Genomic DNA, 19,368 nt, shown 5'->3' on the forward strand with positions numbered 1-19,368 from the left:
AATGCAGGATTTTACTCTCAAGGTTTTTCGGACGACCTATCTGTCCTTCTAGTGGGGATGTGCTTATCCACGCTAAGTGGTCTCATGCAAACCGCTCTTAATATGGTTCAAGAGTGGCTAATCTCTAAAGAACAGAATGCCAACCCAAGTAAAACCAAAATAGTCATTTTCTCTAGGCGGAGAACAAACAAAGGCTACGTACCACCACTATTTTTTGGTAAAAGAATCGACCCATCACCCTTCGTTAAACACCTTGGAGCTTACTTAGAAACAAAAGGTTATTTTATCATGCACATGGAAATGAAAACTAAGAAAGCTATATCCACTCTTTGGCAATGTCGCAGAACATATGGTATCTCTTGGGGACTGAGCCCCAAAATGCTTCACTGGATTTATACTGCGATTGTTAGACCACGTCTGTGCTATGCTGCTTTAGTCTGGTGGCCAAGATGCAAAGTAGTCACAGTACAAAAACAACTCAGTAAAATTCAAAGACTAGCTCTCATTGGAATTACCGGAGCTATGAAATCCACACCTACAGCGGCACTAGAGGCCATGCTCAATATAGAGCCCCTTCACATCTATATCGAAGCTAGAGCCAAAGCTCTAAAAATGAAGCTTTCATCAACGCTAAAAGTGGCCACCTACGGACATAACCAAATTTGGCATCAAATGGTTGCAGAGAACCCCGAGTTAGAAATGCCATGCGACTATATACCTCCTACCTACAGATTTGACAAGTCATTCAGGATAAATATACCGAGTCGCGAAGAATGGACAACCTCTCCCCTGAATACTTCGACTAATGATCTCTTATGGTACACGGATGGCTCTCGCTCGCAACTATCTGGTTCTGGCTATCACTGTCAACAAATCCCGTGTGATGTAGCTATTCCACTAGGCAAACATTCAAGTGTATTCCAGGCCGAAATTGTAGGCATTGCCGGTAGTTGCTCAGAGATAATGCCTAATAACTATTTCAGTAGGCAAATAAATATTTTCATTGATAGCCAAGCGGCAATCAAGTCTCTGGCCAATTACAGATTCTCATCCTCTTTAGCTTTAGAATGCAGAGATGCACTTAACTCACTGGCCAATAACTGTCAGGTCTGTCTTACTTGGATCCCGGGCCACAGGGGCTTCATAGGTAATGAAATAGCGGATGAGCTTGCGAGATCGGCGTCGAGTAATCCGTTGTTTGGACCCGAACCGGGCATTCCAGTTCCTCTCTCAACGCTTTACTCTCACATAAACCACTGGAAAGTAAAAGCATTCAAGAACGGTTGGGAGAATACACAAGTAGCGAGGCAAGCAAGAAACTGTATAACCATCTGCCCAAGATTCGCAAACTACTTCCTCTCCCTCAACAGGAAAAGTCTAAAAAGATTTACGGATGTCCTAACAGGTCACTGTTCACTAAACTATCACCTTAAACTGCTAGGCTTCAAAGACTCACCAGATTGCGATAGGTGCGGAGACAATGAAACTGCAGAACACTTCCTCTTTGTGTGTCCAGCCTTCATAATGAATCGCAAAAAAGTTCTGGGCAATTTTACCATTCAATATAGCTCCATACGTAGCATACACCCAAAATACGTCCTTGGCTACATGAACAGTACTAAGAGATATTAACAAATCCTGTGGGTTGCACAACAGGCCCATTAGAGGCCTAGGTGCAGAGACTCTCGAGTCTCACCCACTTTATCCTAATCCTCCTAACACCAGCCGAATGTAGATATCGCTCTCCAACATACTAATGTCATTTTAAAGGTACAATATTAATTTAAGCTATTATCTCTATTTAATAGCATTGGGTTCACCTCACCCATAAGTGAACAGAAGAAGCTACGAAAAAATTGTGTTCTAGGAAGTTGCACAATAACGCCAAATGAATATCACGAACAAATTTGAAATGACCGCCATTAAAAGTTAAAGGTACTCTTAAACCGTAAACAAAACAACAAGTCGAAGCCGTTTCTTCACTAAAGTGATGCTCGGCTCTTCCGCTAAATTTTCATTTATTTCAAAAATTCAAAAGGGCTACCATTTGAACCGGAAGTAACGTCTAACTCTTAAACGAATGATAAATCGATGCCTTTTATTTACTAAAATTATACTTGGCTATTCCGCTCAATTTTCCCATATTTCCAAAAAATCAAATTCAATTCAATCGGAAGTATTACTAGTGACCGTGGCAGAGAGATCATTCAGCGTTTTCTTTTGCAAAGAATATCTTTGGGCCCTTCCAAATGCAACCAGAGGTCAAGCGTTTAAAAAATGATCGACGGTAAAATTCGACCTTCCCTATCGTTTTTCTCACCGAACGATAAATGGTTTTTAGCCACTATGCATCACTTAGTGTACGTTTTCATACTAAAATGGAAGGGAAACCTGTCAACTCGAGGCGTAGCCGAGGTTGACAACATAAGGTTGACATTAGGATCAAGACTTTATTTCCTCATTTTTGCAAACGTCATGTTTGCTCACTAGTGCTTAAGTAGACTTTTTGGTCACTTAGTTCAAAAAATAACTATTATTCAAAGACGTGAGGTAAAGTTAACTTTACTTGACGGAGCCAAAACTTTACCTCAAGTTTTCGAATAAATTACCTTACTTTGCATGGGGCAAATGATGGAAATGTTGCCCCATTGGTAAGTATACTATTACTTTGAACTATTGCAGGACATTTGGACGGGTGAGGCAGCTATTACAGACAATTCAAAACAAGTAAACCTTAAGAAATCGCTTCAAAATACTCGAATGAGGCTTGTTGCCTAAAATTGAAATCAACACGTTGATCCAAGAGGTCTTGTTAAATATTGTAAAATATTTGTGAAAATCCATAACATCATTGTCCATGGATTGTGTAAAAATTATGGAGTTAGCAGTCCTGACGAAATTTATTGAAACTTGTGAAGTTCTAAAATTAATTGAAAAAAGAAGACCTAATCGATATTCAATTTGCCATGTAAATAGCTTTGATTTACTTCCTTGGTTTTTGTATATCAGAAACCATTTAACTGAATTCTGAATTCCCATTGCTAATTTTGATATTTTATGTTAATTGCAAACAGATCTTTATCTAGACCAAGAATTGCAGCTCAGTCAATCGAAATTATAAACCAATCATATCCGCACTTCAACTTTTTTTCGGGTATATGGCAAACCAATTCTGTAACCTTTTGCATTCAATTTCAGTTACTTTCGATTTGAGAATTTTTTTTCGCTTTAAATGTTTTGTGTTGGTTACATAAAACTTTCATAAGAGAAATATGTTAATGTCGAGTCGATATTCTGCTATTTTTACAAAGACTTCACTTTTTGTATATCTACCTATATGTAGTCGTTGTCGGTATATAATGTTTGTCAAAAATTAATTGAGTAAAACAGAATTTTATTTAAAATAAGTGTGCGCTACAAACCACAAATGAGTTTGTACAAAGACCTTGAACTTATTGCAATGTTGTCCATAATAGACGTAACACAGCTAATAACGTTCAACCGAGATATTCAATACTCTTTCTTAAACATATCGAATCCTGTTTGTAAGATCCGGTTTTCGTGCATTTTTTCCATCGTTGCGCTTTTAGTACATCCTAATGTAGTGTAATGTTAAGGTCAATGACTGCAAGACAAGCTAAACGTTTTTACGTTCTTCCAAATTGCTCATTTGACAATTTTATCAAGATTTGGCTCATCTACACTATAGTGTGCAGTTCCCCTGGCCGACATATAAATTACTAGTGGTCCACTGTGGAATGCCCATTGTTAACTTGAGAACAATTTGACTCCAAAAATATTTGTGTTTAAAGCAGAGATTTCTGATATGATGATTCACTTGATATGATTTTGTTGTAAGAGAATTCTTCAAGTGAAAAAAAAATTGAATCTTGAGAACGTCCTCAAAAATTTGTTCATTTTACGCATGACGGGTGTTCGGTTGAAAAATGTAGATTTAACATCTGTACTACGCTCTCTTAGATAGATGTAACATCAAACTGTAACACTTTCGCTAATTTCGGGGAGACAATACAATTGAGAACATAGAAAAGTGAAGAAAAAAATGTCAAGAAAATGTTGTTAACCTTTCACAGACGACGGACGTCACTTTCGTTTTCAAATGAAATAGTCTTGATTGACATTAATATCGTTTGATGTACGACAGGGAATCATTAAAGGTCGGCCGTGACTTAATAGAAACATTCGGATATCAATGTGATTGATTATGTACTGGATGTTTCACCGTTCAGACAGTGGCGCCGAGTATATTGGGGCAATTCCCTTCCATATGGGAAAGTTTGTTGGGGCAACATCCTCAACGAAATGAGTGGATAGTTTCAACATTACATTGCGGAGTGGCGACTAAAATAGTTTTCCAACATTGACTTTGGTTAGGTGAACTTCAGAAGTTGGTACCTTTGGTCACAGAGCCTTTTTTTTGGAATTACTTTCTTAAGCATTTGTAAAGAATTTTATGAAATTTAAATTTTAAAGGAAATCGTTCCGAAAATAGGCTCTACATTCTACAAACACCAACAATCCAAAATGAAAATAAATTGGAAAATAAAATCTTAATAGAAAGTTGTCTTCATCGCATCCGAATTAATTGCTTGTTAACCTCTTAGAAACTGGTAGGCAAATCTTTAATAGACTATACTACGACGAACATAAAAGTTAAGCTTTCTCTTATGGAATAAACCGGTGACCCGCAAAATCGACCCGTCCAATATCGTACACATTGTACACATTGTCGTGAATTACAAAAGAACTGGAAAATTTTAACTCCAAAAATGTCATCCAAAAAATTTCATCACAGATGACAGATGTTGGGGAGACCATAAAATTGGATAGATTCTGTAATTCACTAATAGAGATATCTTCAGACAGAATCATCTGTTATCGTTTCATGGACGGTAATATCGTTGCTATGACGATATTATTGTTTCAGAAAACGATATTATCGCCCGGAAAACGATATTATTGTCGTCTGATACGATAATATCGTATCAAAAACAATAATATCGTTTCACGGGTGATATTATCACTGCAGAAACGATAATATCGTTGCATAAAACGATATTATCGTCGCAAAAACAATAATATCGTTTCAATCGACGATAATATCGTTTCATGGGCGATAATATCGTTGCACGGACGATATTATTGTCGATTAGTCTAGTCGATCAAACGTTCTGAAACTTAGGTGTTAATTTTTTTTCTCTCGCATCGTCTAATAATTAGTCTGTGTAATTCATTGCACATAAAAAGCGTTTTAACACGCCGAGCGATCCGGCCCATTGCTCCGGATTTATTTAAATTTACAGAAGCAAATTATAGACGGCAACTGAATTCACCCTTCAATTAGAAAGGTGTTTGGTTTGCCATAGAAAGATAAAAGATGGATTCTGGAGATATTATAACTAGAAATGGAAATAACAAATGAATGGAATTTTCAATAATTTTTAGTGAATAATTTAACTGGACTACTGGACTACGTATAACGATAATATCGTTTCATGGGCGATAATATCGTTGCAGGGACGATAATATTGTTACAGAAAACGATATTATTGTCTTCTAATATGATATTATCGTCGCCCGGACGATAATATTGTTTCACGTTTCTTGTACGATAATATCGCTTGCACACAAATAGCCAAAAGTATGTACAGACTTACTAACCTTAAGTCCAATATCTTCCTGTCCAATGTCTTTCTGTCCAATATCATTCTGTCCAATTTCATTCTCTCCAATATCTTACTGTCCAATATCTTTCAGTCCAATATCTTTTCGTTCAATATCATTCAGTCCAATATTATTCAGTCCAACAAAATGCGACTTGACGATGTTGGACTGAAAGAAATTGGAAAGAACGAACTTGGACAGAAAGATATTCGACAGAACGATATTGGACTGAATGAAATTGGACGGTTGACGATATTGGACAGAAAGATATTGGACATAAAGATAATGGACAGAATGAAATTAGACCGTGAACAATATTGGACAGAACGATATTGGAAAGAACGATATTGGAAGAAATGATATTGGATTGGACGATTTTGTAACAGATGAAATTGTACGGGTCGATTTTTCATAGTGCCGAATAAACCTAATGCTCAACAAAGTGAAGTAACAGATTTTTGATCAAGCGCTTAGGAGATGCTGCGGACAATAGAAACAGATTTCCGCTAGATTGACTTTACTTTTGCCCAAACATATAGCTAAGTTTTCAGTCAATCATTGCTAATGAATTTTCGTCTTCTAAATTTCCAGGTACCAAAACATCAAAAACTAGTCCAAGAAGAGGATGAAGATCCAATCGTAGACAATAACGAAATAGATACAAATAATAATTTAGATAGTGAATGGGCGTTGACGATTCCCCGTACATATCGCAGTACTGATTTGAGAAAATGGCGGCCAGCACCGATTGTTCCAAATAATTACGGACAACCTGGTAAGTAGCCTGATTGCAACAGGCTGATGTCAGTCTAAATATAGTGACTAAGATGACTAATTTTTAACTATCCAGGTGAATTGGGCAAGCCAGTCAAAATACCTTCAGAGCAACATGCTCTTATGAAAGAGAAATTTAAGGAGAATCAATTTAATTTATTAGCTAGTGATATGATATCGTTAAACAGATCATTAATTGACGTTCGGAATCCCGAGTAAGCGACAAATTTCAATCACAAAATTACCCGGCATTGTCCTAAGCAAATTCTATCACATTTCAGTTGTAAATTGAAACATTATGCTTCCAAGCTGCCGACCACATCCATTGTGATCGTATTCCATAACGAAGCGTGGACCACTCTATTACGTACAGTATGGAGTGTAATAAATCGGTCACCACGGCCGTTGCTGAAAGAAATCATTTTGGTTGACGATGCCAGCGAAAAGGAATACCTGGGCAGAAAGCTGGAAAATTATGTGAAACTGTTGCCAGTTCCTACATTTGTTCTGCGTACCGTCAATCGATCCGGATTGATCAGAGCAAGATTATTGGGAGCAAAACATGTCACGGTGAGTCGCTTTCATTTTTAGTGGAAGAAGTTTGTTGATTTCGAAATGTTCGAATGTCTTTGCCAGGGACAAGTGATCACATTTTTGGATGCCCATTGTGAGTGTACGGAAGGTTGGCTGGAACCGTTACTGCAACGCATTGCACTCGATCGTACCACGGTGGTGTGTCCGATCATAGACGTTATATCCGACGATACATTCGAATATGTGACTGCATCCGATCAAACATGGGGCGGTTTCAATTGGAAATTGAACTTTAGATGGTTTGTTGCATTGTTGATCCGATACAAAGACAAGTCAATCAATGATTCGATTTTTCTATAGGTACCGAGTACCATCTCGAGAAATGGAACGACGGCACCAAGATAAAACGGCACCACTTCGATCGCCGACAATGGCTGGTGGACTGTTTTCGATTGACAAAGATTTCTTCTACGAAATCGGATCGTATGATGAAGGCATGGACATTTGGGGTGGCGAAAATTTGGAAATGTCGTTCAGGGTGAGTTTGTGTAGGAACGTTGGTTTTTTTTTCGATTTCGAATTCTTTGCGTTAATGTGGGAGATTATTTAGCTCTACAAAGAGCTCGGTCACGCCTTGAATTGATTTATTTTTTAATTTAAATTTGTTTTCCGCCCGTTTACTATACCTTCCCTCCGAGAGCAGATATGGCAGTGTGGCGGAACGCTTGAAATAATACCCTGTTCTCATGTGGGACATGTATTTCGAGATAAATCACCGTACACTTTCCCCGGGGGTGTGGCAAAAATTGTTTTGCATAATGCGGCACGCGTTGCTGAAGTATGGCCAATTTTGTTTTTATTTCGACTGAGTCAAATTGAACGCAAAAATTAATTTCATTTTTCTGTTCTATTTTTTTGTTATCCGTCGACCGCTTTCTGCGAATTAGGTGTGGCTAGATGAATGGCGAGAGTTTTATTACTCGATGAGTCCAGGTTTGCCAGCTGTTCCGCATTTTATTTAACTTTTTTTCTCTCAAATTTTTTGTGACGAATGATCCTAACAATTTGCTTCAAACAAAACTTAGAAAAAAGTTGTTAACCAATCAATATTGATCTCGGCAAATCGATTGTATCTAACCCATATTATTAACCATGCGTCATCATCTTACAAGTCTAATTTTTGCTCTTATATTAACAAACAAAACTTTGAAATTCGGTTAAGGAGTGCTTGTGATTCAAAATGGTGTGAAAGAAAACATCATAGCAGCAAAAACGAGCGCGTAACAGGGAATGCATAATCAAAAAATATTTCGGTATTCAAATTGTTGTGAAATTGCATTGCAGCAAGTCATCACAAACGTATCGTGGAAGATCTGCATCCAAATGGAACCATTTCAGAAAATTGATTTTTTGTCGGAAAGTTATTCAGTTGCTGTCGTTTAGATCATACATGCATTCCTGCATTCACTTTTATGTCTATCACTTCTGAGTTCTTTGTGAAGTTTACTCTACTTTACAGTTGTACGTCATTAGCTGGTCTTATCTGAAGTTGGTTCCATGATCAACTTTATTCCAGTTAGACGGTTAAAATGTCTAAACAGAACATGTTTTGCTAAACCAATGAATGAGACCGGGTTCTAGTCAAGCCTTCAAAGTTCAACTAAAACCAAAATTTCAAATAAGTAATTACTGCAAATGCCTCCTGAAATAGCAACATTAGTTGCCAACGAGGTTGCCAGTCTTCTCGAGACAGTAATATTACATTCGATCTTTTCAATTTCGATTGTCTCCAATAACACTACAGGCACCACTGGCTTTGTACTCTTGTGACATAGAGCGTTAGATAGGACTCGGTGCCCTGAGTACGAAACAGGCAAAGTCCAAACGACGTCTGCATCTGCTTCACAAAAATTATAAAAAGTAATGGGAACTGGAAAGTTATATAGTGCAGCAGGTATCTAGGGTGCAGTGAGATCAAATAACCGCTCTAAAGGTCTGCACTATGCATCGTTAGTTCTTAGTTCACATAATATCGAAAGAAGACGGTAATTACTCATTTAACCTTCGATAGATTGTACTAACAATAATAGTGGAGAATTTTGGGGTTACTATTCGAACGCACGACGACATCCAAGATACCTGTCACAAATTTTTAAATGAAGCGGCTGCGGAGGAACCAAAGCCTTCATTGGGAGCAACCGGTGTATTTTTCGTACTCAGGAATCCACTTCACTATGCTAAAATTTATGTTATACGGAACGAAGTACTGCCATTTTGAATCACTTTCATGCAGAATGAAATCCAACCTCCTTCGCTACGATTTTAAGTTAAACGCAATTTTCTTTTAGACTGTTTCAGCTCTGAAATGTTTGCTGTGTGGGATGATTTTTATATTTTTGATATTTTTGCCCTTCTCTTTTGTAGCCCACTTAACTATAGTTACCCTGGATAAACCTGTTACAGACGGCTGTTATCTGTTATCGACAACGACAGTGATAATAAACGACAAACTCTGACTGAAGAGGTCTTATATAGCGAAAAGCATGTTGAAAACAAATCAAGTAAAAGATTTTTGAGATCAATCTCTGAAAATCTTCGATCAAATGAAGTAATAGATCCAGACAGTAAAACTGTTAATATGCTTGCCGTCTGTGACAGGTTAAACTAACATAAGTTTTACAACTAAAAACGATTTTTTTTTTAATTAAATCATTTCGACAATAACTAATTTTATTACCATTCTGCATTTCTCTCATGGCAACCATAAAAATAAAAAGGTTTGGATGTGCGGTGGTATCTTAGAAATATTGCCCTGCTCTAGGGTTGGTCATGTGTTTCGTAAGGCTACTCCGTATTCATTTCCTGGTGGTACATCGCAAATTGTTAACCATAATAATGCTCGTTTGGTTGATGTGTGGCTAGACGAGTGGAGCGAATTTTACTACAGTTTTAACCCAGGTTTAAATTGCTTTTTATTCACTAATCACTGTTGTGTTGTTGTTTGAGTTGATTGCATTTTGCTTTATTTTGTGCGAGATATTACACTGTGGAGGTAATATCCTGTAGCTTAGTCGGCTTTGATTTGTTTAACCGTTTGTTGCATGCAATTTATAGCTTCATATTTACGCCAATGTTTGTCGAACCGATAATGTCGGTGAGAGAATTATTGTAATGTTCAAGGAGTTCTTAGAAAAAAGAATTGAAAGGAAAAGACACTGCGTTGTACATGCAAAAACATATCCCACATTTTGGTATCTAATCTGTTCTTCTTCGTTTCTCTGATTCCTCTCATTTGCCATTTGAAATAGCATAAAAAATGAGAGAAATCATAGAATCGGAGAGGGACAGCAGTGCATAAGTGGGATTTTTTACGTATCCAAAGGATCCATAAAAAGCGTCCGCAATTCAGTGTTGCCATATATGTCTTTTAAATCATTGATAACTGCATTACGGACCCCCCAGTACAAAATTTGTCGAAATTTTCGAATAACCAAAATAATTAAAACGAAAAAGTCCGATAGAATCGGCAGTAGTTTAGCCTGATTGTATTACACATACATATGTTCGTCTCTAAGGGACTCTAAGGTTATATGTTATTCTAGTTGCATGTTTGTTCCATTAGATAAAAATTCATTGGTAACGGCCTCTTTCACAATTCACAATTTCCATGTTGCTTGAACGTAGTTTGTCGCATTGTCACATTAAATTTTCCGTCCACTTTTCCCATCCCGTAAACGTTTTTCATCGACTAATCGAAAATACCAAACACCAGGTGCACGAAAGGCAACTGCAGGAGATGTGAGCGAACGAAAGGCGTTACGCGAGCGGCTGAAATGCAAAAGTTTCCGATGGTATCTGGAGAACATCTATCCGGAAAGTCAAATGCCATTGGACTACTATTTCCTCGGAGAGGTAATGCCAGAACTTGTGTGAATGTATAAAATCAACACCCAAATTAACCGATCGCTTCAAATTCTAATCAGATTCGAAATGCTGAATCTCAAAACTGTTTGGATACAATGGGTCACAAATCGGGCGAGAGAGTTGGCAGCAGTTACTGTCACGGTTTGGGTGGCAATCAAGTATTTGCGTATACGAAACGCCATCAAATCATGTCAGACGATAACTGCCTGGATGCGGCTAATTCCCGTGGTCCGGTGAATTTAGTTCGATGCCACGGTATGATGGGAAATCAGGAATGGAAGTATGATTCGGAGGTTAGTTGATCAATATTGTGATTGCGAAGCGTGACGCATTTCCGTGAGCAGGGTTTAAGAGCAGAGCAGTGAAAATTCTTGGAATTCTTGAAAATGCTCAAATTTGTAAAATTTAAGAATTTTGAAGAATTTTCAAAAAATTTAAGAATTTTCGGAATTTTCTAAATTTTCTAAAATATGTCCTGTTCCTGACTCCTCGAAGCTCTAACATTACGTTGTCTGTATGTGATTGACGTGGTGTTAACCGTCAAATTGCAACTATTTTAGGACAAGACGATAAAGCATGTCAATTCTGGAAATTGCTTGACCAGACCAACGCGAGAAGACCCGAATACACCGTTGTTGAAACCGTGCGATTACTCGGAGGGTCAACAATGGTTGATGCAGTCACAATTCAAATGGCAAGCTAGTCGTTAAGCGATTGCCATTTTATAAAATAATCTTTTATCAAAAAAAAACGAACAAATTCGTTCGGACACTACAATCGTAGACACTGATTGAACAATTGTACTGAAATCAACACACCAGACACCGAATGGAAGAGACAAGAATCGTTGGTATAATTAATTTTTAAGGTAAACACAAAAACGAAATTTTGAAAATATCGAACAAATCTGAAGTATCACTCGATGATGTTGTTGTATTTCATCTTTTCGAGCAGTTTTAGTCCGAACAAATTTTATTTTTAATTTATTTCTTTCTAATCCTATTAAACAAGATGTGTATACGTTGACAAAGATGTCATTGTACACCATAATCAATGTCTTATTTGATTTTTCAGTATAATGTTGTTTTAGCTACGGCTCAAGTTTACTTTTTGACGGCACATATTCAAATACTCGATGGTCGTATTATGAAATCTTCTCTCATCCTTAAAACATCACAGTTTCCGTTGTGGAAGGAGTTTGGTGTGCAACAATTAATTTTACGGGAAGTGGGTTTCACAAATTTTGCGGGTACATCATTGTAATAGAGAGGAGGGTGAAACTGTTAGCTTTCGGAATTGTTAGGACGAAATACGAAAAATTCTCGATGCAATTCAAGAAGCCTTAACCTTAAAGGTTAAGCATATCAGCAGTTTTTACTAAACAGATCTATTACTTCATTTGACCTGAATATTTTCAATAGATTGCTTTCAAATCTTTTACTTCATATGTTTTGAACATGCTTCTTGCTATGTAACCGCACGTTGTCGTTTATCCCTACCGACGTAATTGTTAACAGATTATAGTCCGAAAGATGTTAAATCTTCCGAGACTGGCACAACCTTGTGCGGAAATTATTTCAGTGAATTTGGTAACAGTTTTTCGAGAAAACTGATCTACTAAATATCGGACAGTTTACGCAAGTTCCATACCCCTGTTACACGAAAGACTCGCTCGATTAAAATGTACAGAAATCGACTATTTTGACCCTCTCGCTTCCATAATAAAGTTTGTGGGAATGAGAGATCAATTTTAACATTTAATTGCGGAGTAGCGACCTAAACCAACTTCCAAAATTAAGGAATGGCGAAGTTCAGAAAAAAAATCTTGCTTCTTGGCCATGGGAAGTTCTGTTCTTGGTTCGGAAAACCAAAGACGGTGCCATTGGATAACTAAAAAATTTGGAAAAGGTAAAGCGAGCGAATTGACATAATGTGCCGCACAAGAAGAGACGAAAAATTGTCGAAAAATGTTTTTTTTTTTAAATCGATAAATCTCGGAAACCTGTTATCCACGAAATTTTTGCATGTTCGAACTGATTCACCGCTCCTTCACCATAAGCACACAATCCTTAAATTTATGTATTTGAATATGTGGTTGTCACAACCGTTGTTTTTTTAAAAGGCTTGACCTATGTCGAGCTTTAGTTTTATTTGCATTTAGTAATTTATTTACAACAGAAGAGAACATTCACTCAATTCAATTATCGAAGACGGGAAGCGTGTATTATACATTCGCATTATAGCATATTATAGATGAATAGCACAAGAAATATTAGAATTAGCCGCTGAATAAATGGATAAAAAAGTATTTTGATCAAATCAAAGTGAAATAATGATTAGCGAGAGGAGGCGAAACAGAACAATTTTTTTAAGAAATATATTTGTTAGTCAAAATATTATATACGAATAAATACGTGAGATAAGCATATCAACATTTTGGTATAGTGAGTAAAAATGTTTTTCGTTTTTTTTTATAAATTAATTTTGGTTTTGATAGAGACACACGATCACAGTCAGTTTAAGGATCAACATATGTCGTGTCGTTGTTTTGTGTTTTTCTACGTACCAAAATGGAAAACATTTGTGAACAAATTAAGGGAAAATATTTAAGGAAATAATAAAAAAATATCAAAATGGCACATAGCAATATCATTCTTATAAAGAACAAAAACAAAAAGGAAAAAAATTTTGTTGAAAATTTGAAGTTAATATTTTTGTGTTGTAATTAAAACGGATTTTCATTTTATTATCACAATTACGGCTGTTACAATCTTTTCGACGCAGAACGTTATTCTAAACAAAAATTTGTTCAACGGTATCTCTTAAAAATGCGTAGATGTTTTCATAACATTATTTTGTCAATAATAACACCGCACCGCATGAGCCGTTTATACCCGTGATAAGAAGACATTTTTTTAGCTTGTCCAGAATTATTTGTTGGACCAATTTTTTCAATAAAATGTCTTAAAACAATGCATAATCGATAAAAAATCGAATCATTTTTGAGGCGTACCGTAAAACAATTCTTTGCGTCGCTTAAAAGTAAGTTGTCTGGATGCTCTAACCTAATTAAGAGCCATGCAATGTAGTCTACAGTTGTGTGTTAAGAGTAATGGATGCGTTGTTGAAAAGCCTACATTAAGGCGGTTTTCAATTACTATATTTTTGCTACTTAAGTATTTCAAACTAACACATTTGTGGTGGTTATTGTCCTTTTTCTATCTTTAAAAAAGGATTTTTGTAAAAAGGCATCAGCGAAAATACAACACGAAACGCCTAAATATATCCTCTAATTTCAGCCTCTTAAGAGCCATCGGTACTTTGCTGAAAAGCATACTAGGGTGATTTTTAAGTACAGGATTTTAAATTCCTTTTGATGATGTCTTGCCATCAGAATCCTTTTCGAAAAATGTACGACCGCAATTCCGACCACGAATGTGGTAGCTTTCAACAGCAAATATATTTGGTTGTAGCAGTTTCACCGGCTCTGAGAAACGTGAACAGCTCATAAAAATTTCGCTAAACTGGTCACTTTTCTCAGAGCTTGTCAAATACAACCAAACAACTACAACCAAATATATTTTCTGTTGAGCGCTAACACATTCGTGGTCGGAATTGCGGTCGTACATTTCTGAAAAAGGATTGATGGAATGATATCATCAAAAATGAAATATGAGGCACACAAATGTAGGCTACAATTTTAGCTAAGTATCGGTGCCTCTTAAAGTAATTTGATTTCGATGGCTTCTCCGTACAAATATCACTTTTTGAGCAACGTATAACGGCAGGTCCTTCCTCAAATTGTGTTTTGTTTTCAATGAAGAAATGTTTCTGGCAAATTAATCCACTGGCGAGATGCAATGCCATGTGAATGTAAAACTTTTTATGCTGTTCTTAGCAAGGGGTTTAAGATACCACGGTCATATTTTATAGAAGGGCCTATTTTTGTGAATGTCATTCTTTCAATCCATGGAATCAAAGGAATTCTTTTTTTTTTCATCCTTAAGATTCTAAAATTTTCGAATTTACAAATTAAGGAATTTTTATGAATTTTATGGAAATTTAATAAATAAATTCCTAAAAATAGGACCGACGTCAGGACAGAGAAGTGTGGCATATTTTCTACAAATCAAAGAAGTTTAAACAAAAATTTACAATTTTTAGAATTTAAATAAATTTATAGAAATTGCCTCGGAAATTGTCTAGACTTGCAATTATTTTAACGCTAAAATGTAGGCTACATTTCCGAATGCTACCGATTGCTCTTAACGTTTGCAATTGTAACGATGAATTGTGGAGGCGAAACTGTACATTTTTTTTTAAATCGATAATATGTTCGAGTATATTTTGGAATAGACTTGATTCCTTCCTATATGAACAAAAATAATAATTTTTAGTGTAAATATTAAACGTAATTTTGGATAAGAAATTTGATATTCGTATTTAAGGTAACGTAAATGGAAGAGAAGTGAAAATGATAGTAAACTCAATTGTAAAAAGAAAATCACAGACACAATTATGAAGAATTTTTGTTTATAATTTAAAAAAAACTTTTTTTGTTTTTCAAAGTCGAAATATTTATTTAAAGAATGCAGAAAATGGAGGCAAAAAACTATTTTTTATTTTAGAAATTTTTTAAGGTGAAGGTTCCACAGAATAACTTTGTAAAAAGGAAAAATATAGAAGTCACTTTAAACACAAACACACACACATCTGTGCTGATATTTTGCTTATTAATTTTTCGGGAAGTTTAGAAGTTTATTATTTGCTCAGGAAATTCAATGGCATAAACCTCAAACCCCGACTGTATGAGATGAAATGTCCAAAATTCAGTTCTTCTAATACCCGCCGGAACTTCAAACGGCTCTACACTCAATGAAGCCCGTCGTACCCTTATCTAAACCAAGGTAAAATTTGAAGCGAGTCTCTCAGTTGGCTGTACTCATACATCACTGACCCTATTTTGGAGAAAATATTTTCTTGAATTTCCTCGAATTATCTTGGTTTTCTCGAAATTTATTGAAAACTGTCTCAAATTTATCGAAAAGCATTTTCACGAAAATTCGAGAAATTTCAAGAAATAATTTTCTCCAAAACAGGCTTCGTCAAACACTCGTTAGCTCAGTTGTGCTCGTAAAAATGTTATTTATCATTCGATTTTGGATGTTGCTCATCAAGGCTAGGTTTTTCTATGTTATTGGAGCATAGCCCGTGATGATCGAGCTCAGCTGCTTCTGTTTACAAATGGCTCTACAACGGTTATCTCTTTTTGCTCTTTTAATATTTTCTGAATGGAAAATCACACACACGTCCGGACAACTATATTGCCTACTATGTAAAGGGTAAATCGACCATCCCTCTGAGGCATACTCTCAGATAATTTCAAGCTAATTGTATTCTCAGAAATACTTTTGTTGTTAAGTAAATGATGAAAAAGACTCCTTCAATAAAATTTCAATGTATCAATGTCCCCTTCTCCTCTAGTTACGAAACATTGACTCTCCATCACACTGCTCAATATTCATTTTCTTTCGTAAACAGCAGTATTAACATCACTTTGTTCGCATTATTAATCGGCAATAGAATAAGAGTAAATCTTCATGAGGTGAGACTTTGTAAATTAATCTTCACTTTGAGTAGAAACTGTCTAGATCGACTTTGTAGATTTGTGAAACGATTTGTTTTCGATCGATTTCTTTTAACTTTTTATCGAAAAAAATACCATTGGTTGTGATCGATCGATCTACGCCATCAAACTATCCTCAGGTTGATCGCGGCGAGCCTCATAGAAATTAAAATCTGATTTAATTTGTCTTCTTGTTAAAAGCGTACAGTCGATGCTTCTAACAAAACTATAGTAACGGATTCCTCTGTTGAATGGTGGTTCGGGTTTGCCGCTCTTTAACGGTTATTATCTCATCCTTATAAATAGAACATACGCCACTAAAATGTAGCAACTTCATTCCGAATCGAAATAGAGCAAAATGAAATTTTTTTCTTTTCTATAATATAAAACACAAAGACGGTGCACCTCATCTCACCTCGGTGCACCACGCTTCACCTCGGTGCACCACGCTTCACCTCGGTGCACCACGCTTCACCTCGGTGCACTACGGCTCACCTCGGTGCACCAAGGACTACCTGATGAATCAGTGGACGGAACCCGCTAGGGTGGCTTTCTAAAACGACGGGTCAGCGAAAAAGTTCTTCGAATGCGCCCAAAGATACGGTGTGGCAGACTTATTTACTTTAAACACAGTGGTACCTCGGCCTCCGATTGGTCAATGTGCCACACCTCCGAGGATGTCTTTCAAAAACATCACACCCGTCGAACAGTAAGGAGCCGTCCACGCCAAAGACAAAAAAATGTTTACTCATAAGTCTTGCTTCATGTAAGTAAAATGAATCTTAACTTACGTATTTGAAATTTCACAGTGGAGTAACAGATATTTCCAGCGATTTTCTGATTGAAATTATCAATTATCAATTGAATTGTACAGTTATATCACTCATATCTCTTCAATTCGCTTGAGTTGTTTTTTGGGTACTCATACCAATATCATACCAATATCTATCGTTTAGGCGACCCAAACTTCTCAGACGTAAATTTGAACAAATAACACGCATTAGAAAAATCAAAGTATGTTGTTAAATACAAGGCTGTATACTTTGGGGAGGTCACGCAGATCGCCATTTTATTAGATACGCGGGAACACACCTTTTCCATACAAACAAATTCACCAAAATTGAATTTGTATGGCGTGGTGAATTTTTTGTATGAAACGTGGTGTGTAACCCGCGTATCTGCATCTGCGTGACCTCCCCAAAGTATACAGCCTTGGTTAAATATTATGAGTTTTCAAAAAGATTTAGTTGAATTGAGCTGTCGAAAGTACAAGATAATTTAAAAAAACAAAATAAAATTGTGTCGCGTGGACAGAAACTTTTTAGAAAACTAACAGGTATACGGCGGGCGCTGAAATTTTTTTATAGAAACTGACAGTAATTTAGCCGTCGCGTTGGGTGGACGACCTTTTTTGTATAAAAGTAGCCTTTGACTTGGGTGGGCCGGCACAAAATTTTTCTTCCACGCACGCCTATGCGCTGATACATGGCATGGAAGCGTTAGTACATAGGGAATTCAAAAAGTAGTCCTTAGAAAACTGACTCCCAATGTTTATTATGTTTAAATCACGATTGTTACATTCAATGCAATGGGATGCAATATCGAAGAACATATCAAACCTAACCTCACCTTGCGGGTTCAAATTTATATAAAATCATATCTTTGGTAAAAGCTACAAGATACATATGAAAAGTTCGAATTTAGATTGAGAATATTTTTCACATACTACCTATGATAATGCCTTTTTTTATTGATAGACTACGACTAGACAATCAGACAGTAGAGGTCAAAAGAAGGATTGGTCTTGGATGTGCAACGTTCGGAAAACTTTGGATGATTTTTAAAAGCAAAATGAACAACAGTGGTGAAGAGGAAAATTGTTGATTCGTGTGTCCTACCGACGCTGACGTATAGAGCGGAAACATTAACACTAACGAAAGCATCCGAGAACAAGGTCAGAGTTGCACAAAGAGCAATGGAATATAGTATGCTTGTGATTTCCATTAGAGATAAAATCGCGAATGAGTGGATTCGGCAACAAACGAAAGTCATAGACGTGATGGAATGGATAGCATCACTGAAGTGGAATTGGGCAGGACACATTGCGAGAATGACAGCTGACCGTTGGACCAAAACCATAATGAATGGGAGACCACCAATGACACAACCAATATACAGGCCACGAGAAAGATGGACGAACTCCGATCAAGCTAATGGTGGGGACAAACTGGCAGTCAATGGCAATGGATCGTTCAGAATGGAAAACAAAAGAGAGGGCCTACATTCAGCAGTGAATATCAACGGGATGATTAAAAAGAAAACGAAGAAGAACTTATTCGCAAATCATGGTCACAGGCCTTAGAAGGAAAATCTATCAAAATCTATCGATATAAAAAATCATTATCATAGTTAGGATGTGAAAAATATTCTCAATCTAAATAAGGACTTTTAATATGTATTTTGTAAGTCTTACCAAAGAGATGATTTTATATAAGTTTGAACTCGCAAAGTGACGTTAGGTGTGAGTTAGTTGTGTCCGTTATTAAATAATATTAATATCATCAGTACATCCCGGCCGAAGGCCGGGAATCAGTGCTAGTAATTTAAATATTTTTGTCGACAGAATATAATAGTCAAATGGAATAATTTTTGTAGAAACCTAAATAACTGATGATGAGTATAACGTAAATATATTTCTATTTTTTTGTTTTTTGAAGAAGTCGATTATATAAAATGATATCTCTATATTTACATTACATTTTTATATAAATGAAAAAAGCAACAAACTTCCAAAATGAAAAAAAAAAAAATTTGTTAATTTTAAT

At 36.3% G+C, this 19,368-nt stretch overlaps 1 protein-coding gene across 2 annotated transcripts in view; it reads left to right on the top strand.

Moving 5' to 3' along the window:
* The window catches only part of LOC119085397 (polypeptide N-acetylgalactosaminyltransferase 5), a 34,096-nt gene extending 18,573 nt beyond the window's left edge, over window positions 1–15,523 (top strand). The window contains exons 3-12 of one of the 2 annotated variants that reach the window (XM_037195799.1): window positions 6,277–6,460; window positions 6,536–6,674; window positions 6,741–7,029; window positions 7,096–7,292; window positions 7,354–7,531; window positions 7,697–7,831; window positions 7,941–7,986; window positions 10,766–10,905; window positions 10,977–11,210; window positions 11,478–15,523. In XM_037195799.1, coding sequence (XP_037051694.1) covers window positions 6,277–6,460; window positions 6,536–6,674; window positions 6,741–7,029; window positions 7,096–7,292; window positions 7,354–7,531; window positions 7,697–7,831; window positions 7,941–7,986; window positions 10,766–10,905; window positions 10,977–11,210; window positions 11,478–11,627 — 1,692 coding nt within the window. In that variant the 3' untranslated portion in view covers window positions 11,628–15,523. Of the gene's footprint in view, window positions 1–6,276; window positions 6,461–6,535; window positions 6,675–6,740; window positions 7,030–7,095; window positions 7,293–7,353; window positions 7,532–7,696; window positions 7,832–7,940; window positions 7,987–9,770; window positions 9,952–10,765; window positions 10,906–10,976; window positions 11,211–11,477 lie in introns of both variants that reach the window. The other variant, XM_037195798.1, reaches the window with a different exon arrangement.
* The last annotated feature ends 3,845 nt before the right edge of the window (window positions 15,524–19,368 follow it).

The sequence above is a fragment of the Bradysia coprophila genome, unplaced genomic scaffold (assembly GCF_014529535.1).
Source record: "Bradysia coprophila strain Holo2 unplaced genomic scaffold, BU_Bcop_v1 contig_94, whole genome shotgun sequence".
NCBI lineage: Eukaryota > Metazoa > Arthropoda > Insecta > Diptera > Sciaridae > Bradysia > Bradysia coprophila.